This window comes from Lipotes vexillifer, unplaced genomic scaffold (genome assembly GCF_000442215.2).
Source record: "Lipotes vexillifer unplaced genomic scaffold, Lipotes_vexillifer_v1.1 scaffold298, whole genome shotgun sequence".
NCBI lineage: Eukaryota > Metazoa > Chordata > Mammalia > Artiodactyla > Lipotidae > Lipotes > Lipotes vexillifer.
The window spans coordinates 614,261-633,943 of record NW_006793272.1 but is presented as its reverse complement, the minus strand read 5'-3'; the positions used below and the strand labels follow the sequence as shown (position 1 = coordinate 633,943).

At 39.6% G+C, this 19,683-nt stretch overlaps 1 protein-coding gene across 4 annotated transcripts in view; it reads left to right on the top strand.

Annotated features, from left to right (window-relative positions):
- The window catches only part of CHRDL1 (chordin like 1), a 116,166-nt gene that overhangs the window by 75,359 nt on the left and 21,124 nt on the right, over positions 1-19,683 (top strand). For all 4 annotated transcript variants that reach the window (XM_007466300.1, XM_007466299.1, XM_007466298.1 and 1 more), the window contains one exon: positions 16,729-16,796. In XM_007466300.1, the coding sequence (XP_007466362.1) occupies positions 16,729-16,796 (68 nt within the window). The remainder of the gene's footprint in view (positions 1-16,728; positions 16,797-19,683) is intronic.

The following is a 19,683-nucleotide window of genomic DNA, read 5'->3' as shown; positions in this document are numbered from 1 at the left end:
GGGGTAAAAGGAAAGAGAGGACATGCGTGGCACACTGGTATAGGCAGATAATCCCAAGAGAGTAACCACGCTGCCCATCTTTCCCCATCAAGGCCTCAACCTACCCATTCCCAAACATAGGGGAACACTCTCTCTTTCTAGGCTCAGAGAGGCCCGAGTGTAAATGTCTACCTTCTTTCATTCAGCAAACATTTGTCGAGCAACCATTGAGTACCTGGCACTGTGCTGGTACTGGAGATACAGCGGTAAACAAAACAGACGGGGACTGGAACCAGTCCTTGCGGAGTTTAGTGGGAAAGACAGACATTCATCAAATGTCGAGACAAGTAAATATAAAATCACAACTGTGCCACATGCTGCAAAGGAAAGGTGTTACAAAAGTCAGTAATGGACAGGGGTCGATCTACTCAGAGAGGTGAAGGAGGACTCTAAAGACGACCGTCTCTCCGGCCTCAGCTCACACCATATTCCTCTTTGCTCTCTGCATCGCAGGGTGTAGGAGGATTGACTCAAAAGTTGGGGGGATAACTGGTGGCAGTCCTATCCTCCCAGGATCCTTGACTTCTGATCCCACCATGAAACCAGCCACTGTATGTTGTAGGAGTATCTATACTGTCCTTCCTACATTGCACCCGCTGCATATACTCAAGTTCAGACTTCACTTCTTAAGGAACTGCTTGATCATGTTGGCCAGTGTCTACCATTTCTTACCATATTATCCAATCTCAGTTCTGCAGCTTGTTTTTAAAGGCCCTCTGTCAAACAATCGGACCCTTCCTTAACCCACTACCCATCCTCATTTCTGTGACACCAACACACACACCTTCTCCACTAGGCTGACACTTCTCTTTTTATAATATGCCATGTTCCTCCCCACCTTTAGCCCTGTTATGTGCCTCTCTATTTTTTCACATGAAATATTATATGTTTCAAGTGTACAGCATAGAGATTCAACATTTATGTACCTTATGAATTGATCACCACAATAAGTTTAGTAACCATCTATCATCATACAAAGTTATTACAATATTATTGATTATATTCCCTATGTTGTATATTATATCTCTGTGACTTATTTATTTTATAACTGGAAGTTTGTACCCCTTCATCCCTTTCGTCCATTTCACCCATACCCCACCCCCCTCCACTCTGGTGACCACTAGTTTGTTCTCTGTATCTATGGGTCAGCTTCTGTTTTGTTTTGTTTTGTTTTGTTTGTTTGTTTTGTGTTTTAGATTCCACATAGAATAGATCATATGGCATTTGTCTTTCTCTGTCTGGCTTGTTTCACTTGGAAAAATGCCCTCAAGGTCCATCCATGTTGTCACAAATGGCAAGATTTCATTCTTTTTTTATGGCTGAATAATATTCCAGTGTGTGTGTGTGTGTGTGTGTGTGTGTGTGTGTGTGTGTATCATGTTTTCATTATCTCTTCACCTGTCAATGGACATTTGAGTTGTTTCCATATCTTGGCTATTGTAAATAATGCTGCAGTGAACATAAGGAGACGTGTATCTTTTCTAATTAGTGTTTTCATTTTCTTCTGATAAATACCCACAGGTGGAATTGCAGAATTGTGTGGTAGTTCTATTTTTAATTTTTAATTGTTTTCCATAGTGGCTGCACCAATTTACGTTCCCACCAACAGTGCGCAAGGGTTTCCTTTTCTCCACATCTTCACCGACACATACTGTTTCTTGTCTTCTTCATAATAGTTATTCTGACAGGTATCAGGTAATATCTCGTTGTGGTTTGATTTGCATTTCCCTGATGATTAGTGATGTTGAGCATCTTTTCCTGTATCTGTTGGCCTTCTGTATGTCTTCCTTGGAAAAATGCCTGTTCAGGTCCCTTGCTCATTTCTTAATCAGATTATTTTTTTGATATTGAGATATGTGAGTTCTTTATTTATTTTGGATATTAAACCCATAGCAGATATATCATTTGCAAATATCTTCTCCCATTCAGTAGGCTGCCTTTTTTTTTTTTTTTTTTTTAACCTTTTCTTTCTGTTGATGGTTCCCTTCTCTACGCAAAAGCTTTTTAGTTTGGTGTAGTCCCATTTGTTTATTTTTGCTTTTGTTGCCCTTGCCTGATGAGACTGATCCAAAAAATATTGCTAAGACTGATGTCAAAGAGCATACTGCCTTTGTTTTCTTCTAAGAGTTTTATGGTATCAGGTCTTAATTTAAGTCTTTAATGTATTTTGAGTTTACTTTTGTATATGGTGTAAGAAAGTGGTCCAGTTTCATTCTCATGCATGTAGCTGTCCAGTTTTCCCAACATCATTTATTGAAGAGACTGTCTTTCCCCACTGTATATTCTTGGCTCTTTTGTCATAAACTAATTGCCCATATAAGTGTGGGTTTATTTCTGCACTCTTTATTTTTTCCATTGATCTATGTGTCTGTTTTTGTGCCAGTACCATACTATTTTGATTACTTATAGCTTTGTAGTATAGTCTCAAGTCTGGGAGTGTGGTGCCTCCAGCTTTGTTCTTCTTTCTCAAGACTGCTTTGGCTATACTGGGTCTTTTGTGGTTCCATACAAGTTTTAGGATTATTTTTTCTAGTTCTGTGAAAAATGCCATAGTTCTAAGAGTTTCTGGGTGGAGTCTTTAAGGTTTTCTATTTATAGTGTAATGTCATCTGGAAATAGTGACGGTTTTACTTCTTCCCTTCCAACTTGGATGTGTTTAGTCTCCCTTCCTTGTCTTATTGCTGTGGTTAGGACTTCCATTACTATGTTGAATAAAAGTGGCAAGAGTGGGCATTTTGTATTTTGTTGAGGATTTTTGTATCTATGCTCTTCAGTGATACTGACCTGTAATTTTCTTTTTTTGTGGTGTCTTTGTCTGGTTTTGGTGTCAGGTTAATGCTAGCCTCATAGAATGAATTTGGGAGTGTTCCTTCCTCTTCAGTTTTTTGGAATAGTTTGAGGAAGATAGGTATTAAGTCTTCTTTACATGTTTGGTAGAATTCATCTGTGAAACTGTCTGGTCCTGGACTTTTGTTTGTTGGGAGTTTTTTGATTACTGATTCAGTTTCACTGCTAGTGATGGGTTTGTTCAGATTTTCCGTTTCTTCCGGATTCAATCTTGGGAGATTTGTGCCTCTAGGAATTTATCCATTTTTTCTAGGTTGTCCAATTTGCTGGCATATAACTGTTCGTAGTAATCTCTTACGATCTTTTGTATTTCTGTGGTGTCAATTGTAACATTGCCTCTTTCTTTCTTATTTTATTTATTTGGGCCCTCTCTTTTTTTTCCTTGATGAGTCTGGCTGAAGATTTATTAACTTTGTTTATCTTTTCAAGGAACCAGCTCTTAGTTTCATTGGTCTTTTCTATTATTTTTTTAAGTCTCTATTTCATTTATTTCCACTCTGATCTTTATTCGTTCCTTCTACTAATTTTGGGCTTTGTTCCTCTTTTTCTAGTTCCTTTAGGTGTAAGGTTAGATTGTTTATTTGACATTTTTCTTGTTTCTTGAGGTAGGCCTGTATCACTATAAAGTTCCCTATTAGAACTTCTTTTGAAGTGTCCCATAGACTTTGGAAAGTTGTGTTGTCAATTTCATTTATCTCAAGGTATTTTTAAATTTCCTCTTTGATTTTCTTTGTTTAGTAGCATGTTGTCTAGCCTCGACATGTTCGTGTTTTTTTCCACTTTTCTTTGTCTAATTGATTTCTAGTTTCATACCCCTTAGTCAGAAAAGATGCTTGGTATGATTTCAGTCCTCTTAAATTTATTGAGACTTGTTTTGTGACCTAGCATGTGATCACTCTTGGAGAATGTTCCATGTGCATTTGAAAGTAACGTGTATTCTGCTGGTGTGGGATAAAATGTTCTGTATATATCTATTAGGTGCATCTGAACTAAAGTGTTATTTAAGACTAGTGTTTCATTATTGATTTTCTGTCTGCTTGATCTATCCATTGATGTAAGTTGGGTGTTAAAGTCCTCTACTATTATTGTATTACTGTCAATTTCTCCCTTTTTTGTCTGTTAATATTTGTTTTACATGTTCAGATGCTCCTATGTTGGGAGCATAAATATTGGTGGGTGTTATATCCTCTTGTTGGATTGAACCCTTTATCAATACGTAATGCCTTTTCTGTCCTTTCTTACAGTCTTGGTTTTAAAGGCTATTTTATCTTATATGAGTATTGCTACCCCAGCTTTCTTTTTGTTTCCATTTGGATGGAATATCTTTTTTCCATTCTTTCACTTTCAGCCTATGTGTTTTTAGGTTTGAAGTGAGTCTCTTATAGGAAGCATATAGATGAGTTCTATTTTCTCATCCATTCAGCCACCTTATGTATTTTGATTGGAGCATTTAAACCATTTACATTTAAAGGAATTATCGATAGGTACGTACTTAATTGCCATTTTGTTAATTGTTTTTTTGGTTGTTTTTGTAGTTCTCCCTGTTCCTTTCTTCTTTTAATCTCTTCCCTTGTGCTTTGATGATTTTCTTTAGTGTGGTGTTTGGGTTCCTTTTTCTTTATTTTTTGTGTATCTATTGTAGGTTTTTGGTTTGTCATTACTATGAGGTTTATATATTGATCTAGATATACAGCAGATTGTTTTAAGCTGATAGTCACTTAAGTTTCAATGCATTCTAAAAGCAATACATTTTTACTGTCCCCCCACCATGTTTTATGTTCTTGATGTCATATTTTACATCTTTTTACTTTGTGTATCCATTAACTACTTATTTTAGTTATAGTTGATTTTATAACTTTTGTCTTTTAACCTTCATACTAGCTTTCTAAGTGGCTGATCCAGTGTCTTTACTATATATTTGCTTTTACCAGTGAGATTTTTTTTCTTTTATGTATTTTCTTATTTCTAGCTGTGGCCTTTTCTTTTCCACTTAAAGAAGACTCTTTAACATTTCTTGTAAATCCAGTTTAGTGATGGTGAACTCTCAGTTTTTGCTTGTCTGGGAAATGCTTTATCTCTCAATTCTGAATGATAACCTTGCCAGGAAGAGTATTCTTGGTGGTAAAGTTTTTCCTTTCAGCACTTTAAATATATCTTGCCACCCACTTCTGGGTTGCAAATTTTGCTAAAAATTCAGCTGATAACTTTCCCTTGTATGTGACTAGTTGTTTTTCTTTTGCTACCTTTAAAATTTTCTCTTTAACTTTTTCCATTTTAATTATGATATGTCTTGGTGTAGCTCTCATTAGATTCATCTTTTTTGGGATTCTCTGTGATTCCTGGACTGGGATATCTGTTTCCTTCCCCAGGTTAGGGAAGTTTTCAGCCATTATGTCTTCAAATAAGTTTTCTGCCCCTTTCTCACTCTCCTCTCCTTCTGGGACCCCTCTAATGTGAATTTTAGTACACTTAAAGCTGTAACAAAGGTCTCTTAAACTATCCTCATTTATAAAAATTGTTTTTTCTTTTTCTGTTCTGCTAGGTTGATTACCACTGCTCTTTCTTCCAGGTCACTGATCCTTCTGTATCGTCTAATTTACCCTTGATTTCCTCTAGCATATTTTTCATTTCAGTTATTGTATTTTTTTTAACGTCTTTATTGGGGTATAATTGCTTTACAATGGTGTGTTAGTTTCTGCTTTATAACAAAGTGAATCAGTTATGCATATACATATGTTCCCATATCTCTTCCCTCTTGTGTCTCCCTCCCTCCCACCCTCCCTATCCCACCCCTCCAGGTGGTCACAAAGCACCGAGCTGATCTCCCTGTGTTATGCGGCTGCTTCCCACTAGCTATCTACCTTACGTTTGGTAGTGTATATATGTCCATGCCTCTCTCTCGCTTTGTCACAGTATTTTTGAGCTCTGATTGTTTTTTTTTTTAATATTTTAAAACTCTTTGTTGAAGTTCTCACTGCGTTCTTCCATTCTTTTCCCAAGTTCAGTGCACATCTTTATGAGTATTACCTTGAACTCTTTATCAGGTAGATTGTTTATCTCTATTTTATTTAACTCTTTTTCTGAGTTTTTGTCTTGTTCTTTTGTTTGAAACATATTCCTTTGTCTCCTCATTTTGCCTAATTATCTGTGTTTATTTCTATGTATTAGGTAGGGACTTTATGTCTCCTGATCTTGGAGAAATGACCTTATGTAAAAGATGTCTTATGGGACCCAACAGCATGGTTCTCTCTGGTCTCCAGAGCCAGATGATCCAGGTGTGTCCCCTGTATGGGCTACATGCAGTTGTGGCAAAGCTAACTGCTACTGGTGCGCTGGTAGGCATGGTTGGACCCTGGCCAGGCTGGCTGTGCAGTCTGATGGTGTTTAATGCTGCAGGTACACTGATGGGTAGGGCAGGCCTCAGGCATGGCTGGTTGTGCAACCTGGTAGCTCACAACTGCTATGGGTGCACTGGTGGGTTGGGCGGTCCCCAGTGCTAAGAGGCTAAAGGGAGGATTCCAAAATGGTATCTGCCAGTGCCAGTATCAGCACAGTAGAATGAGCTTACAGTAAGGGCTACCACCAGCATCTATGTCTCCAGGGGAGTCCCAGTTGCCTTCTGTTTCTCTGGGAGGCTCTCCAAGATCAGCAAGTTGGTCTGACCCAGGTGCCTTTCAAATTGCTGCCTCTGTGCTGGTACTTGGAGTGAATGAATTTTTGCACACACCCTTTAAGAGCAGAATCTCAGTTTCCTTCAGCCCTCCAGCTCTCCTAAATGTAAGCCCCACTGGTTTTCAAAACCAGATGTTTTGAGTGCTTGTCTTCCTGGTGTGGGAACCCTGGGCTGGGGAGTCCAATGTGGAGCCCTCACTCCTTGGGTAGGACATTTGTGTTTATATCCCTCCCACTTATGGGTCACCTTGCCAGGAGCATGGGTCCCAACTAGACAACATCTCCACCCCCTTACCTGGTCTCGTTGTGGTTCCTTCTTTATATCTTTAGCTGTGAAAAATCTTTTCTGCTAGTCTTCAGGTCACTCTCAGAGATGGTTGCTCTGTAAGTAGCTGTAATTTTGGTATGCCCATGGGAGGTGAGTTCAGGATCTTCTTATGCTGCCATCTTGATCCTACCTCCTGTTATGTGCCTCTCTTGACTCTTACTCCCCACAAGCTTGGAATAGTTTCCCACCTCTCTTCTACCAGTTAGGATCCTACCCATCTTTCAAGACCCCAGCTGATATTGCACCTCTTCTAAATAGCCTTACCTGATCACTCTAGTCCTCATTGGTCTCCTTGTTTGACCACTTTCAGGGCTTGGTCTGATTGTAGAATACAGCATTTAAAAATATTTCTTGTATTGTTCACTGTTTTATGGATCTTGGCTCCTCAACTGGGAAGCTCTATAAGGAAAGGACCATCTTCTTCCTCTGTTTCCCCTAGCATAGTATTAAGTATATAGCTTGTGATGGATTTGTTAAAAGGAAAGAGAGCCACAGTTATGAAAAGCTTTTGACAAGCACTCCAAGTGCAGTCCTGGCTAGGGAGGGAGGCAGGAGAAATAACCTCACAATTTACTCATCCCAAGCCCATTTATCCAAAACATCTCCAGTGAGCCCAGCATGAAAATTGAATCTCTTTTTATGAAATTGAGATATTTTTGCTAACTCCTTCAAGGTGACTGAAACTGGAAGCAACTGTTTAAAGGCAATTTGTCAGTGTTCAAGACAACTGCCATTTTACGTAAGACTCTTGATTTCTCTTTCGAAAAAGCAGCAAAATTACACCTCAGATGCCATCTTGGCTGGAACCCAGAGATCTCGAGGGAAGTGGTATGTGAGATATTTTATTTTTTTAACATCACAAAAATCTACCAAATTTTTCAAAGTTTTCAAAATCACAGGAAACTAGAGAAAATAACACTCCAAATATAGAGCCTCACATATCAGTCTAGAGCTCTTTTTGTTTTTGCCCACATTTTCTACAGAAACACTACCATCTCCTGGTCATAATGATAGGAAGGAAACATTGCTAATGAGAAACACTACTTTGTATGTGTCACCTAAACTTCAAAATGTATTGAAACACTCCAGTCTTTTCATAGCTATAGAAGAGTCTGACTACCACTAGTAATTCCTTTTCAAAAGTGAATCATTCATGTTCATCTTAGGGACCATCTTAGGGATTTTCTATCCTTGTCTAGCTCTCCTCTTCTTCTAAACGGCAACTGGAAGCTTTCTCCTTCTATGGAAACTTTCAGGTGGTTTTTGTTCTCTTTCCATCCCTTGCACTCAGAATTCACCTCCACATGCTTGCTGACTATCACAGGACTCCCACCCCTCTGAGGTCATCATGTTCCTTCCTGGCATGTCTTTTACGTCTAGAATGTTTCTTCTTGGACAGAAAACCCCTCAGACAGTAGATGGGACAGCATTGACTTTCATACTGAGTTTAACAGATTAAGAGTGATGATTCTTAACTGGCCATCTGGGATATCCTGTCAAGGTCAATAATGCCCCATCCTGTTGCTGGGTTGGAGGGTTTTTCATGTGTGTATGAGTCTGGCTCTACAATAAAAATAAGAAATTCCCAGTGAAGCATTTCAGAGCAATTATTTCTTCACGGGTGGTTAAAGCCACTCTTCTTTCAGCCTTGTCCTTCTAACTACTTCAGGGGATGCCATGACTGCCCAGAAACACACCGCTGGGTATGCCCATTACTCTTATTAGAATAGTTTTCCTGAAATTAGACTTCAACATTTATGGAAATTAATCTGATTTCTTGACTGACAGTATAAACAGAGGACAAAGAAACATGAGAAAGAAGAGTGATGTCAGGCAGAGGAATCATATTTGAATATTATCTACATTCTAACTGTAAGAACTTACAAAGTCCAGGTCTCCATGGCACAGGCAAAGCAAAGTGGAAAATTGATATAACTATCCAATTGGTTTAAGCAAATTGCTGGGATAGCTACATCCACTTTTCCTTTAGCTTTGGCTATTAAAACCAGACCCACGTCTCCTTCTCCCACCAAGTAGTCCAGTCCTCTTTGGATGGGGCCAGGAAGCCAAAGTGGAAAGAAGAAGACCCTTAAACCGACGGCTCTTCATTTCCGGGTTGACAAGACAGTAAACATTGGTGGATCACTGAGTTCCCCTTTTCCATCCTGCTTGCTATTTTCCATTTATGAATGTGGTAGCACAGGACTGTACTTTATTTGTGTACTTGGAGTTTTACCACTCCACTTTATGAGTATGTAAATTGCACTGCCTCCCAAAGAAGCAGATATCTGTCCTCTCAAGCATGACTTTTAAGCCAAGAGAGAAAAAGGGGTTTAATTAAAACGCAAACTCCTTTTCTAAATAAAGATGAAAAGGAGGCGAGGACTAGCATAATGATGAGAAGTCTAATCATTAGTTTAGAAGGAATGAGCTGAAGGAATCTCTGCAGCCATTTTAATTTTTTGGGTATCTCCAGGACCCTGACTTTAGAAATGGGACTATTCCTTTTCTAGGTGTGGGCATACATTTTCTCTTGCTGCTAGGCTTCACTTGTTTGTTTAATACAGATGCTTTCCTTTGTTAAATGCGTAGTGCCCTTGTGAGGGTCCCTTAAGTTGGGGTTTCCCCTTTGTAAGCTACTCTTGAGAAGAAGGAAGAAGTAGAGGGAAAGGATGGGAACAAGAGGGAGGGGGAATAACAGCTAACGCCGGCATAACAGTGTACCAGGCGCTGTTCGAAGCTCTTTGCATATACTAATTCATTTTATCTTCACAACCCTAGGGGATAGGTATTGTTGTCTCCATTTTATCAACTGAGGCACAGAGAGGTTCATTCACTTGCCCAGAGCCACACAGGTGAGAAGGGGCAGAGCCAGGATATGGACCCACGCAGTCTGGCTCCAGGCTGTTTTCTTCGCCGTTATTCCTGTGATGCCTCTCAGCTTGGGGATGTGAAGCAACCTCCGGCACTCTTAACTCTGAGGCTACAGGGAGGAGCAGACTTTGTGATGACTGTGCTCCCAGGGGCCAGATATGCTAACACTGCCAGCAGATTCATTGGGACCACTCTGGGACGCAAAGATCCCATTTCTAACCGTGAACTTGGATCTGTTTCACCACATCTCCATTGAAAGAGCAGAATGTGGGTCGTGGGCACTGTCGAAGTTGCTTTATTCCCTCTCCCATGATGCCTTCCTGCAAACATATGCACTCTCACAATGCACTTTTAAAAAAACACACATTTCTGATTTTTCTAGATACTTTAGTGCTCTTCTTTGGATTTGGCTTGCCACTGTGGGCAGGAGTCCCCCCACCTCCCTTGTCTGTGTAGTATTTCTCAAGCAGATATTTTGTTTAAAATGCTAAGAGCTTGTATTGGCAGCCCAGGCAATAAAGTGCTTTATTTGACAACAAGTTTTTTCCTGAAAACAATGACTGTCCACTTTATGAGACACTGGAGGGCGTCTTCAATACTATATATCATTATTGGGAGCTCACATGTCTACCAATGGCGAATCCTTACACCAGTGTTCTTTAAAGCTTCCCTCAAATTTCAGCATGCTTGCTCCCTCTCCACGGAATTTATACAAGTAGATATTTGATGGAAGCCTCCCCAGAGCCATCTGCTTCCATCCCCTCTTTCGTCTCCAGCTTGGGTATTGAGTACTGGCTGTAAAGTGGCCCACCGGGGAACCTGGCACGTAGTAGGTGGAGACTTCACCATCAGTTTCTTCCTCTCTGCCCTCTCCCACTTTTCCTCAAAAACCCTTAACCATTTGCCTTGATTCTGCTGGTTTCAACTTGTTCTTCTGAAAATACAGAGATCAGTTTCCCTTGTCACAGAGATCACTTCCGCCTGTCTCGGGGATTCATTTAAAATTTCTATCTGCCTTATGATTAGATCAGCCATATAATTTCTCGTCCAAACCGAGACACTTTTGAAAGTGAGAGAGGCAATCTTAATAATTATGCCTGTCAGAGAAACACGCATAAAACTGGGCTGTCCCAGATAAATCAGGACCTATGGGCACCCTATTTAGGATGCTGTGTGTGGTTCAGAAGTGGCCACATGCTGGCGTAGTTTTGCTGTCTGAGGTTTATCTTCATGGTATCTCATAATCTCATTGTACACTTAGTCCTTTTGAGAGAACAGGGTTTACTTCTGTGACCTGCTCCGGCCAACCAGAGATTAATGGGAGCAATGGGAGTTATAAACAGTCTGAATTTTAGCCTAGCTCTTGACCATTTTTCAAATACTTGTGCTCCATTTCTCCCATTACCAGAAAGCCAAGCCATTCCATCTCCATAGGGTACCGCTCAGAGTATAATTGAGGTTTGAATAAACAACACATGTGGCTTTTAAGGTTAAATGAATATTGTTTGACATACAGTACACTAGAGTTGTTTTTCATTCTGGTTTTAAAAATTGGTTAAAATTACATCTTGTTGTTTCTCGGAATTAGCTAGAATCCATCTGTCTCCATTAGAATCATTGTTTTTCTTTCTTTCTTTTTTTTTTTTTTTTAATGACTTGGCTGAAAAAAGAGGCTTCCTCTCACTCAAGATAATTTGTCCAGTGAATCAGGAAAAAAAGCACAGAAACAGGTTTTTTTTTTAGGGCTTTGGTGCCTACTTTTTTCTTTTATGTATTTTATGTATGTATATCTAAGTTATAATATCTAAGGTATAAGGTATAAGATTGTAGATGGACAAACCTATTTTCAGCTCTCCAGATAGACCCTGCCCCAGTCTAAAGAACCACTAATGTGAACATCTAAGAAGATAATTCAAGTTTAACTCTGGTTCATGTATAAAATAACTAAAATGTTGAAACCTTTAGTGGCTACTTGTAGAACGTGCAAGCTTAGAGAATGCCATTTTGAAGACTTTGAAAGCTCAAAGGCAATGAAAATACTGAGAGAATACACACACACACACACACACACACACACACACACACACACGGAAGTAATGGCTCCAGGAGTTTTTGATGAAGTGAAATAGTTCAAATTTAGGTACACATAACTGTCTGCAAATGCTTAGGTGGTTATGACACATTCATCTGAACTTGTATTACAGGGTATTTAATAGTCTGTGTGGTAACTGACTTGCCTCGTTGCTTTGCTATCTTGCCTCTCTGCTTATTTAACAGGGACTGTACGCTTCTATATTGCTTTAAGATTCTGTCTGGACTATTAAGTATTTAAAGATACTCTTTAAAAGCCCTTTTAAGACTCTAGGGTCTAAATGCAATAAATTGAGCTTCTTAGAAGGTCATGCTGAATAAACATTTCATGTCAATACCAATCATTAAATCTACATTTAAAAAGGGCATTTCATGAGGAGAGCTATTCTCTCATTTTTCTTTTGTTATTTGTTCTCTTTCGGCTACTTTGATTAGGCTTGAAACCCCCACTACAGCGTTTACATTTTGTTTTGCCATTTTGCTGGCAAATCTTTTCTGGTTTCAAATCTTCTCTCTGGTCCCATATTTTCATTTGGCTCAGGACATAGCTTAGACCCACCACTGCCAGCTAAAACGGAACAAGTAAATCCAAGTCCATACCCACTCAGTCACTGTTGAGGGCAGCGCCATTCCCCAGCTCTCCAGATTGCAACCCTAGAGTCATTTTATACTTTCTCCTTTGCCTTCCTCCTCATTTATCAAATATTCCATCAGGGTCTTATCATTTTCTTGTTATCTGCAGTAGTGTGATTCACCCCTTCTCCGTCTAGATTCTCATGGCCTATCACATGTTACTACAATAGCTTCCTGGTTGGCCTCCCAGATTCCAATTACTCCCCAACCAGTCAGCACTCCCTTGCCGGGATAAGCTTCCACAAATATCATTTATACCATATGCACCTCTACCTAAAAATTGGTAACGGGATCAAATATGAATTCTTCAGCCTCTTTTTGAAGTCCGTACAGGAATTATTTACCACCCTGTTATCTCAACAACCCGTCCCGCTCCCTTGCTCCCTCCCACCCCACTTCCTTTCCTTTCTATCATCTCTCCACCAGCCCCCTTTCTCTTGTTTCACTTCTGAGGTTTCCACTCAAGCCACACCTTGCTTGCTGTGTCCACTGTGTGACTTGCTATTTCCAGAGCTCTGGTCCTTTGCAAATGCCTTTCCCTCCAGTTGGCAATACCTTCTGCCCATATGGCTGTTTATACCCTGCAGTATCTACTTCTAAAAACATGACTTAACAATTCTTTGGGGATGCTTTCCATGATTACATCGGACTGCTCACTCCACACATTCAGTATCTCCTAACCACGTATATTCCATTTGTGTTTCCAGTTGCTACTCTGTGCGTGTGTTTTTTAGGCTCTTTTCTATATTGATTTCCTGTCACCTTCAAACAGGTTGTAAATGTCTTGAGGGCAAGGGTCCGGCCCTGATTTCTCTTCTCCTTCTGCCTTAGTATCAGGTTTTCCACCCAAGAAGTGTTCAGTGTATGTTAACTGACTTTTGGGCATTATTATTTTCTTTAAAAAAAATTTTATTGATGTATAGTTGATTTACAATGTTGTGTTAATTTCTGCTGTGCAGTAAAGCAGTTCAGTTATATATATATATATATATATATATATATATATATTCTTTTTCATACTCCTTTCCATTATGGTTTATCACAGAATATTGAATATGGTTCCCTGTGCTATACAGTAGGATCTTGTTGTTTATCCATCCTGTGTATACTGTTTTGCATCTGCTAATCCCAAACTCCCAGTCTTTCCCTCCCCCACCTCACCTCCCTCTTGGCAACCACAAGTCTGTTCTCTGTGTCTGTGAGTCTGTTTCTGTTTCGTGTTGTATTTTAGGTTCCACATATAAGTGATATCATATGGTATTTGTCTAGACTTCTCTGTCTGACTTACTTCACTTAGTATGATAATCTCTAGGTCCATCCATGTTGCTGCAAATTTCCTTCTTTTTTATGGCTGAGTAATATTTCATTGTGTATATGTACCACATCTTCTTTATCCATTCATCTGTTGATGGACATTTAGTTTGTTTCCATGTCTTGGCTATTGTAAATAGTCCTGCTGTGAACATTGGGGTGCATGTGTCTTTTCGAATTATAGTTTTGTCTGGGTATATACCCAGAAGTGGGATTGCTGGATCATATGGCAACTCTGTTTTTAGCTTTTTGAGGAACCTCCATAGTGGCTACACCAATTTACATTCCCCATCAACAGTGTAAGAGGGTTCCCTTGTCTCCACACCCTCTCCAACATTTAGTATTTGTGGACTTTTTAATGATGGCCATTATGACTTGGGCTTTATTTCTTGACATAAACAAAGGTGAAAGCATCTTCACTCTTACAAAGTTAGTCAGGGTTTCCAGATAGTCTGAGCGTAATCTTTGTCTACCATCTTTACTCAGACATGGAATAACCAGGAGGAGGCAAGTATGCTATTGGCTAAGTACTTAATTCTGTATTTTTTACTGAAGTTCAACTCAGTGCATATACTGAGCACCTGATGTGTACCCAGATCACTGACCCCCCCTCACCCCAGAGTTTCTGACTTACTAGGCATGGGGTGGGGTCCAAAATTTTGCATTTCTAACAAGTTCCCAATTTATGCTGATGCTGCTGGTCCGGAGACCACACTTTGAGAACCAGTGGTGTAGGTGACACAGAGGGAGGTCTAAGACACGGTCCTTGGTTTCAAGGGATTTAGAGTCTCTTTAGGGAGACAAGGCAGGCTCAAGAAACATTTAACAGAAGAAAATATTGTAAACTGTTTAAGTATTCATTCATTCAAGAAATTTTGAATAAGTACTAACTATGCGCCCAACACTGTTCTAGGTGCTGCGGGTTACATCAGTGAACATGATAGACAAAAATCCTCGTTCTCATAGGAGAATTCTAGTGGGAGAAAGCAGACAACAACTAAAATATATAAACTGTAAGATACTGTTGAGTCCTAAGATCAAAAAGCAAAGAGGGGGGATAAGAAGTATCAGAGGGGATTTGAAATTTTAGATAGGTGATAAGAGAAGGCCTCCCAATTCTATCATTTGATGAGTATTTATTGAGTGACTATTATGTGTCAGGCACCGTTATAGATCATGGTGATACAGACATTAATAACACAGATAATAAACCCTGCTCTTACAGAATAGACATACTTATTTGGGAGCCAGGAAACCTGAGATTTGGGTTGTAAGCTCTCATCAACTCACTATGTGAGTAAATGGCTCCTTGCTCTCTCTGAGCCTTGGTTTCTCCACCTGTTACATGGAACAGTTGGACAAAATTATGCCTGAAGTCCTGTACATCTCTAAGGCTACAGAATGCTAAGTCCTTTAGGCAATCAGAAATATGTGAGAGAACTTGAGAAAGACTTTGTAGAGGAGGAAAACCTTCATGGTTTTTATAGTCATACAGGAGCTACGGAGTGTGGGAGCTGGGAAAGTAATTTCAGAAGAAAAATAACATGAGCAAAAACATGGAACCAAGAATGGGGGCCACAGTTTCAATGAAGAGTAAAGAGGTCAAAGGGTTCCCATTGTAGAGTAGCTAAGATAGTTGGGTCGGAGGTAGGTGCTCAGTAAAGATGAGGTGGGGGCTGATAATAGAGAGTCTTAGATGGGGACCCACTGAGGGTCTTTTTGATCAGGAAATGATACGATTATATAATCAAAGTGGTGTTTTAGGAAGATGAATGTAGCAATCATAGTTAAATCTTCAAAATTCATGATTTTTTTCCATAAGATGATCTTTGAATCATGGAGGTTAAAGCCATGCTATGTTTTATGTCGCTACCCGATGATAATATTGGTATCAAATTAATCTTGAGGTCTTTTTCCAGCCCTAAACCAGTAACAGTACTTGAACCAGTAACACATTACTAGTTAGAGTTAGGTTTTGAAAGCTTGGGAGATGAATTAGAATAGAAAATTCTTAATGTTTATACATTTTTGTATTCCGTGTTATCCCATGAAATATATGGTTGAATAGATATTGGGTTATCCTCAACCAGGTACACACACACACACACACACACACACACACACACACACACACACACACATACTAGTACTCATTTAGAGTGGTGCAAATATCTCTAAGACCGAGCTCTTCCCATCTGCTTGTTTGGTCATAGATAATACAAGGCAGTATTTTTGGAGATTATCCTCTTATTTTTTATCTTTAATCATCTGAGGAATATCCATATCTGTTGTGAGTTTGCTTTTCTCAAGGCTGAAAGTAAAATCTTCCCCCTAAAAGCAGTTAGTCTGGAAGACAGCAATGATAGGGATTCGCTGTTCAAAAAGTGGGTTGTGGAGACCCAGAGAAAGGTGTCTCAGACAAAAATAGAAGATGTGGGTTATGTAAACACTCTAGCCACAGCAAGTTTTACCTTAACTTTCAGATCAAGTCATAACTTCTCAGAGGCATAATGGTGAATTTAACAAACCATGACAGACCAAATCCTCAAAACTCTCACTTTTGAAGGGTAGTTTAAACACAAGTTGAATATGACCTGTAAAAGACTTAACTATCTTCAGAATAAAATAAGCAAATGTGACAATGATGGCTATATTACAGTGGAAAGTGATTATTTTCCCTTTTTTTCCCCCAAATTCTGTGTAATATTGTTGGATGGTCTGTTTTAGAAAGTGGCAACTTTCTTCGGAGTTGTCTTGAAAAATGAGGCACACCCAGGGAGAAATCTTTCAACATTGCTGTTTGAAGGACAGCCACAACAGCTAAAATGTGTAAAGAACCTTGGGATCATAGAACCCAAAATGTTAACTGGGTCACAGGTTAATATTTTCCCCTTCTATGTATGTATAATTCTTTATTTCTTTTTAATAAACAGGGGATGGAGAATTGTCGTGGGAACAATCTGATGGTGATATCTTCAGGCAGCCTGCCAACAGAGAAGCAGTAAGTGTGAATAGCTCAGATAATTCAATACTTCACAGCATCAGGCCAGACTTCCCTCCCTCCATGGGTACTGTCCCAGCAATGCCATAAAAGGGCCCATCTCTAACACCATTTTTCTTCCCTTTCCTCGGAAGTGTGAATGCCATCATCACCAACCTGGAACCATTTAAGTGCATTGTATAATTGGTAACTGGGGCCAGGACATGAACCTGAAGAAATCATAGCCCAGCCCTTAGGCACCCTTCATCTAGATTAGAAGTTGGTACCCTTTCGGGATGATTTGCCAAATCTTTGTCTTCTGTAAGGAAGGCAAGTCACCACCCCCGGCCTCAACAGTGAGGACCTTCTGTGGGATCGTAAGGTAGGTCAGCTCATCCTTTGGGCACAGGTACCTTGGACATGTCCATAGAAACCTCCCCTAAGCCTTAGGCTCTCAGTCATACAGCTGGAAGAAAGGAAAGGTAGCAGCCGGATTCCCTTTCTCAACCTGCAACATCTTCTCATTTCTCTTCTTGGTGCTAATCTCAGAATAAGCCTCACGAGTGGGCATCTCTTTATGTATAGTAGTAGCGTCTCTTATTACTTTTTATTTTGAAGTAATTAACAAAAGAGAATCCCTCCAAGAGATATATGTCTAAGTAGAGCAACACTTCAAACCTCTAAAAATCAGAAAAGAAGATGTTCCGGTTCAAAGGATCTGTCACATTAAAGGACTTTATATGAGTCCATATGGGATTGTATGAAATCATGAGTGGGAAACTTTTGAACATGGTAAAACACTATAGAATTTAAAGAATCTTTCATCCAATAAAAAGAGTGTACAAAAAGTACAAAATGTACCAAGGCATTCGTTGCAAATAAATGGGTCTTCACCATACCCTCATACAAAAGAAGTATACAGAGCATTCAACGTAGAATTATTTTCATAAAAGCAAGACAAATGGAGACAACCTAAATGCTACCTATAGGGATTTGGTTAAACACACCCAATCTATAGTACACCATACATTTGTTAAAAAGAATGTGGTACGTCAAAACGTAGTAAAGTGGAGGGATCACCAAGATATAGTATGTAAACGAAACAAGGTGCAGGATACAATGTACACTATCATTTCCTTATGTAAAAATTGTGTGTGCACGTGAGTAAATGCATATGAAAAGATCTAGAAGGTCACATACCAATATATTAATTGTGATACTCTCATAGGGGTGCAAGTGGGCAGGAGGAAAGGTAACGTTTGATTTTTAATTTTGTATCTTATGTATTATTTGATATTTTTCAATGAGCATGAATTAGTTTTTTAATAAATCAAAGTTAAATGATTTTTTAAACCTTGGAAATTAGTTCTCAACAAACATTGGATATCAGGGCAAGAGTCTATGGAATTATAGGTCAGGCCCAAGAATCACGAGGGTGTGGAAGAAGGTGTTGATCCAGGACCTAATAAAACGATCAGTACCAACATCACAGTGTGGCTAAGGCCATCACATGTGCCACTTCTGACCTGCGTGCCCCCAGCTTGCCAACACCCTCAGCAAGGAGATGAAAGGATTTGTATTTGTTTTATTGTCTAGTCATACTCTTTTTCTAGACATTCTTGTTTCCAAATGAATGGAGGGGGATTTGTGAATGGAGTGGAGAATAATACTCTGAATATCTCAAAAAAGCAGCACTCCTGCAAGAGAGCGTGGGCTTCCCAGTTTGTGGGTTAACATAGACCCCGAGGAAAGACTTTCTCCATCCAGCAGTGTATCTGCTTTATACTAAGTGAGATTCCTTCCAGATCCTGATGGGAGATGATGTCAGTCTCCCTGTTCTGTGTTGTGAATTTCCTCAGCCCTCATTTTTTTTTTTTTTTTTTTAATCATGGTAGGAAGTCGAGAGTGGCTAAATTACTAGCTGTCAACCAGATGCCATTCTAAGCCAAAGTTAGGTCTCAGTCACCTTAAGCTGGGTGCCTTAGCCCCCAACACTAAGCACTATGGCCCCCTCAGTGGTCTTGCTGGTAATGCCATTAATTAGTCTTTCTTCTTGACTTTGTCTCATGCTGTCCCCACCTCCATCATTGTCTTTCAGCCTCTTTGTTCTTCCTAAACTGCTGGTCATAGGGCTGGACTTAATCTGATACTTCCGGTAGCAAAAGAGGTCAGATATAGAAGGCAGGGCCTTGAAAGAGTCATAGATTTTCAAAGCAGTTCAAGACTTATCTGTAGAAATGAACATTTGCGCCTGGTAGGCCAAAATGTCCAGATGGTTCCACTTTATTATAAATAAATATTTTCCTTTGTTCTACAAGGGATAGATATTGCGGGATATGATTTAAATAATAAATAGCATCTGTAGTAACAGAAAAGTATGTACCTGGCACATAGTTGGCACCCAATAAATATGTGTTGAATGAATGGGCGTGGAAGGTAGAGTGAAATGTATGTGTGTGTGTGTGATGCAAAGGCAGGGGGCAGCGGGGGGGCTCTTCCTTAATGTTAATGCATAGGACTTTGTCCCAAATCAGAGAGAAATTCTTCAAACTTATTAGAAGGTAGGAGAGTCCCTTCTGAATAGCATTTGCAGGCCCAACTTTCCACATGGGAGAAAAAAAACACATTTCTGATTCTGTAGAGTGTCCCTTTTAGTAGACTGTTCCTGTTCCTAGGGAACCATCACAACCTCGGGTCAACAGAAACACAGCTGATTGGTTTATTTTGCCAAGTGGGCTCAAAACCATCATTTTAACCAAGTTCTACGAAGTGCACAAAAAGGAGAACCAGTGGTTTAATGATGACTACTTTGTAAAAACCTGAAATGGTTTCTGTTTGATTTCCAGATCATAACTTCATATGAACTGGTCCCTGTACCATCGGGGGAAGTGTGTGGGGGGGGGGGGGG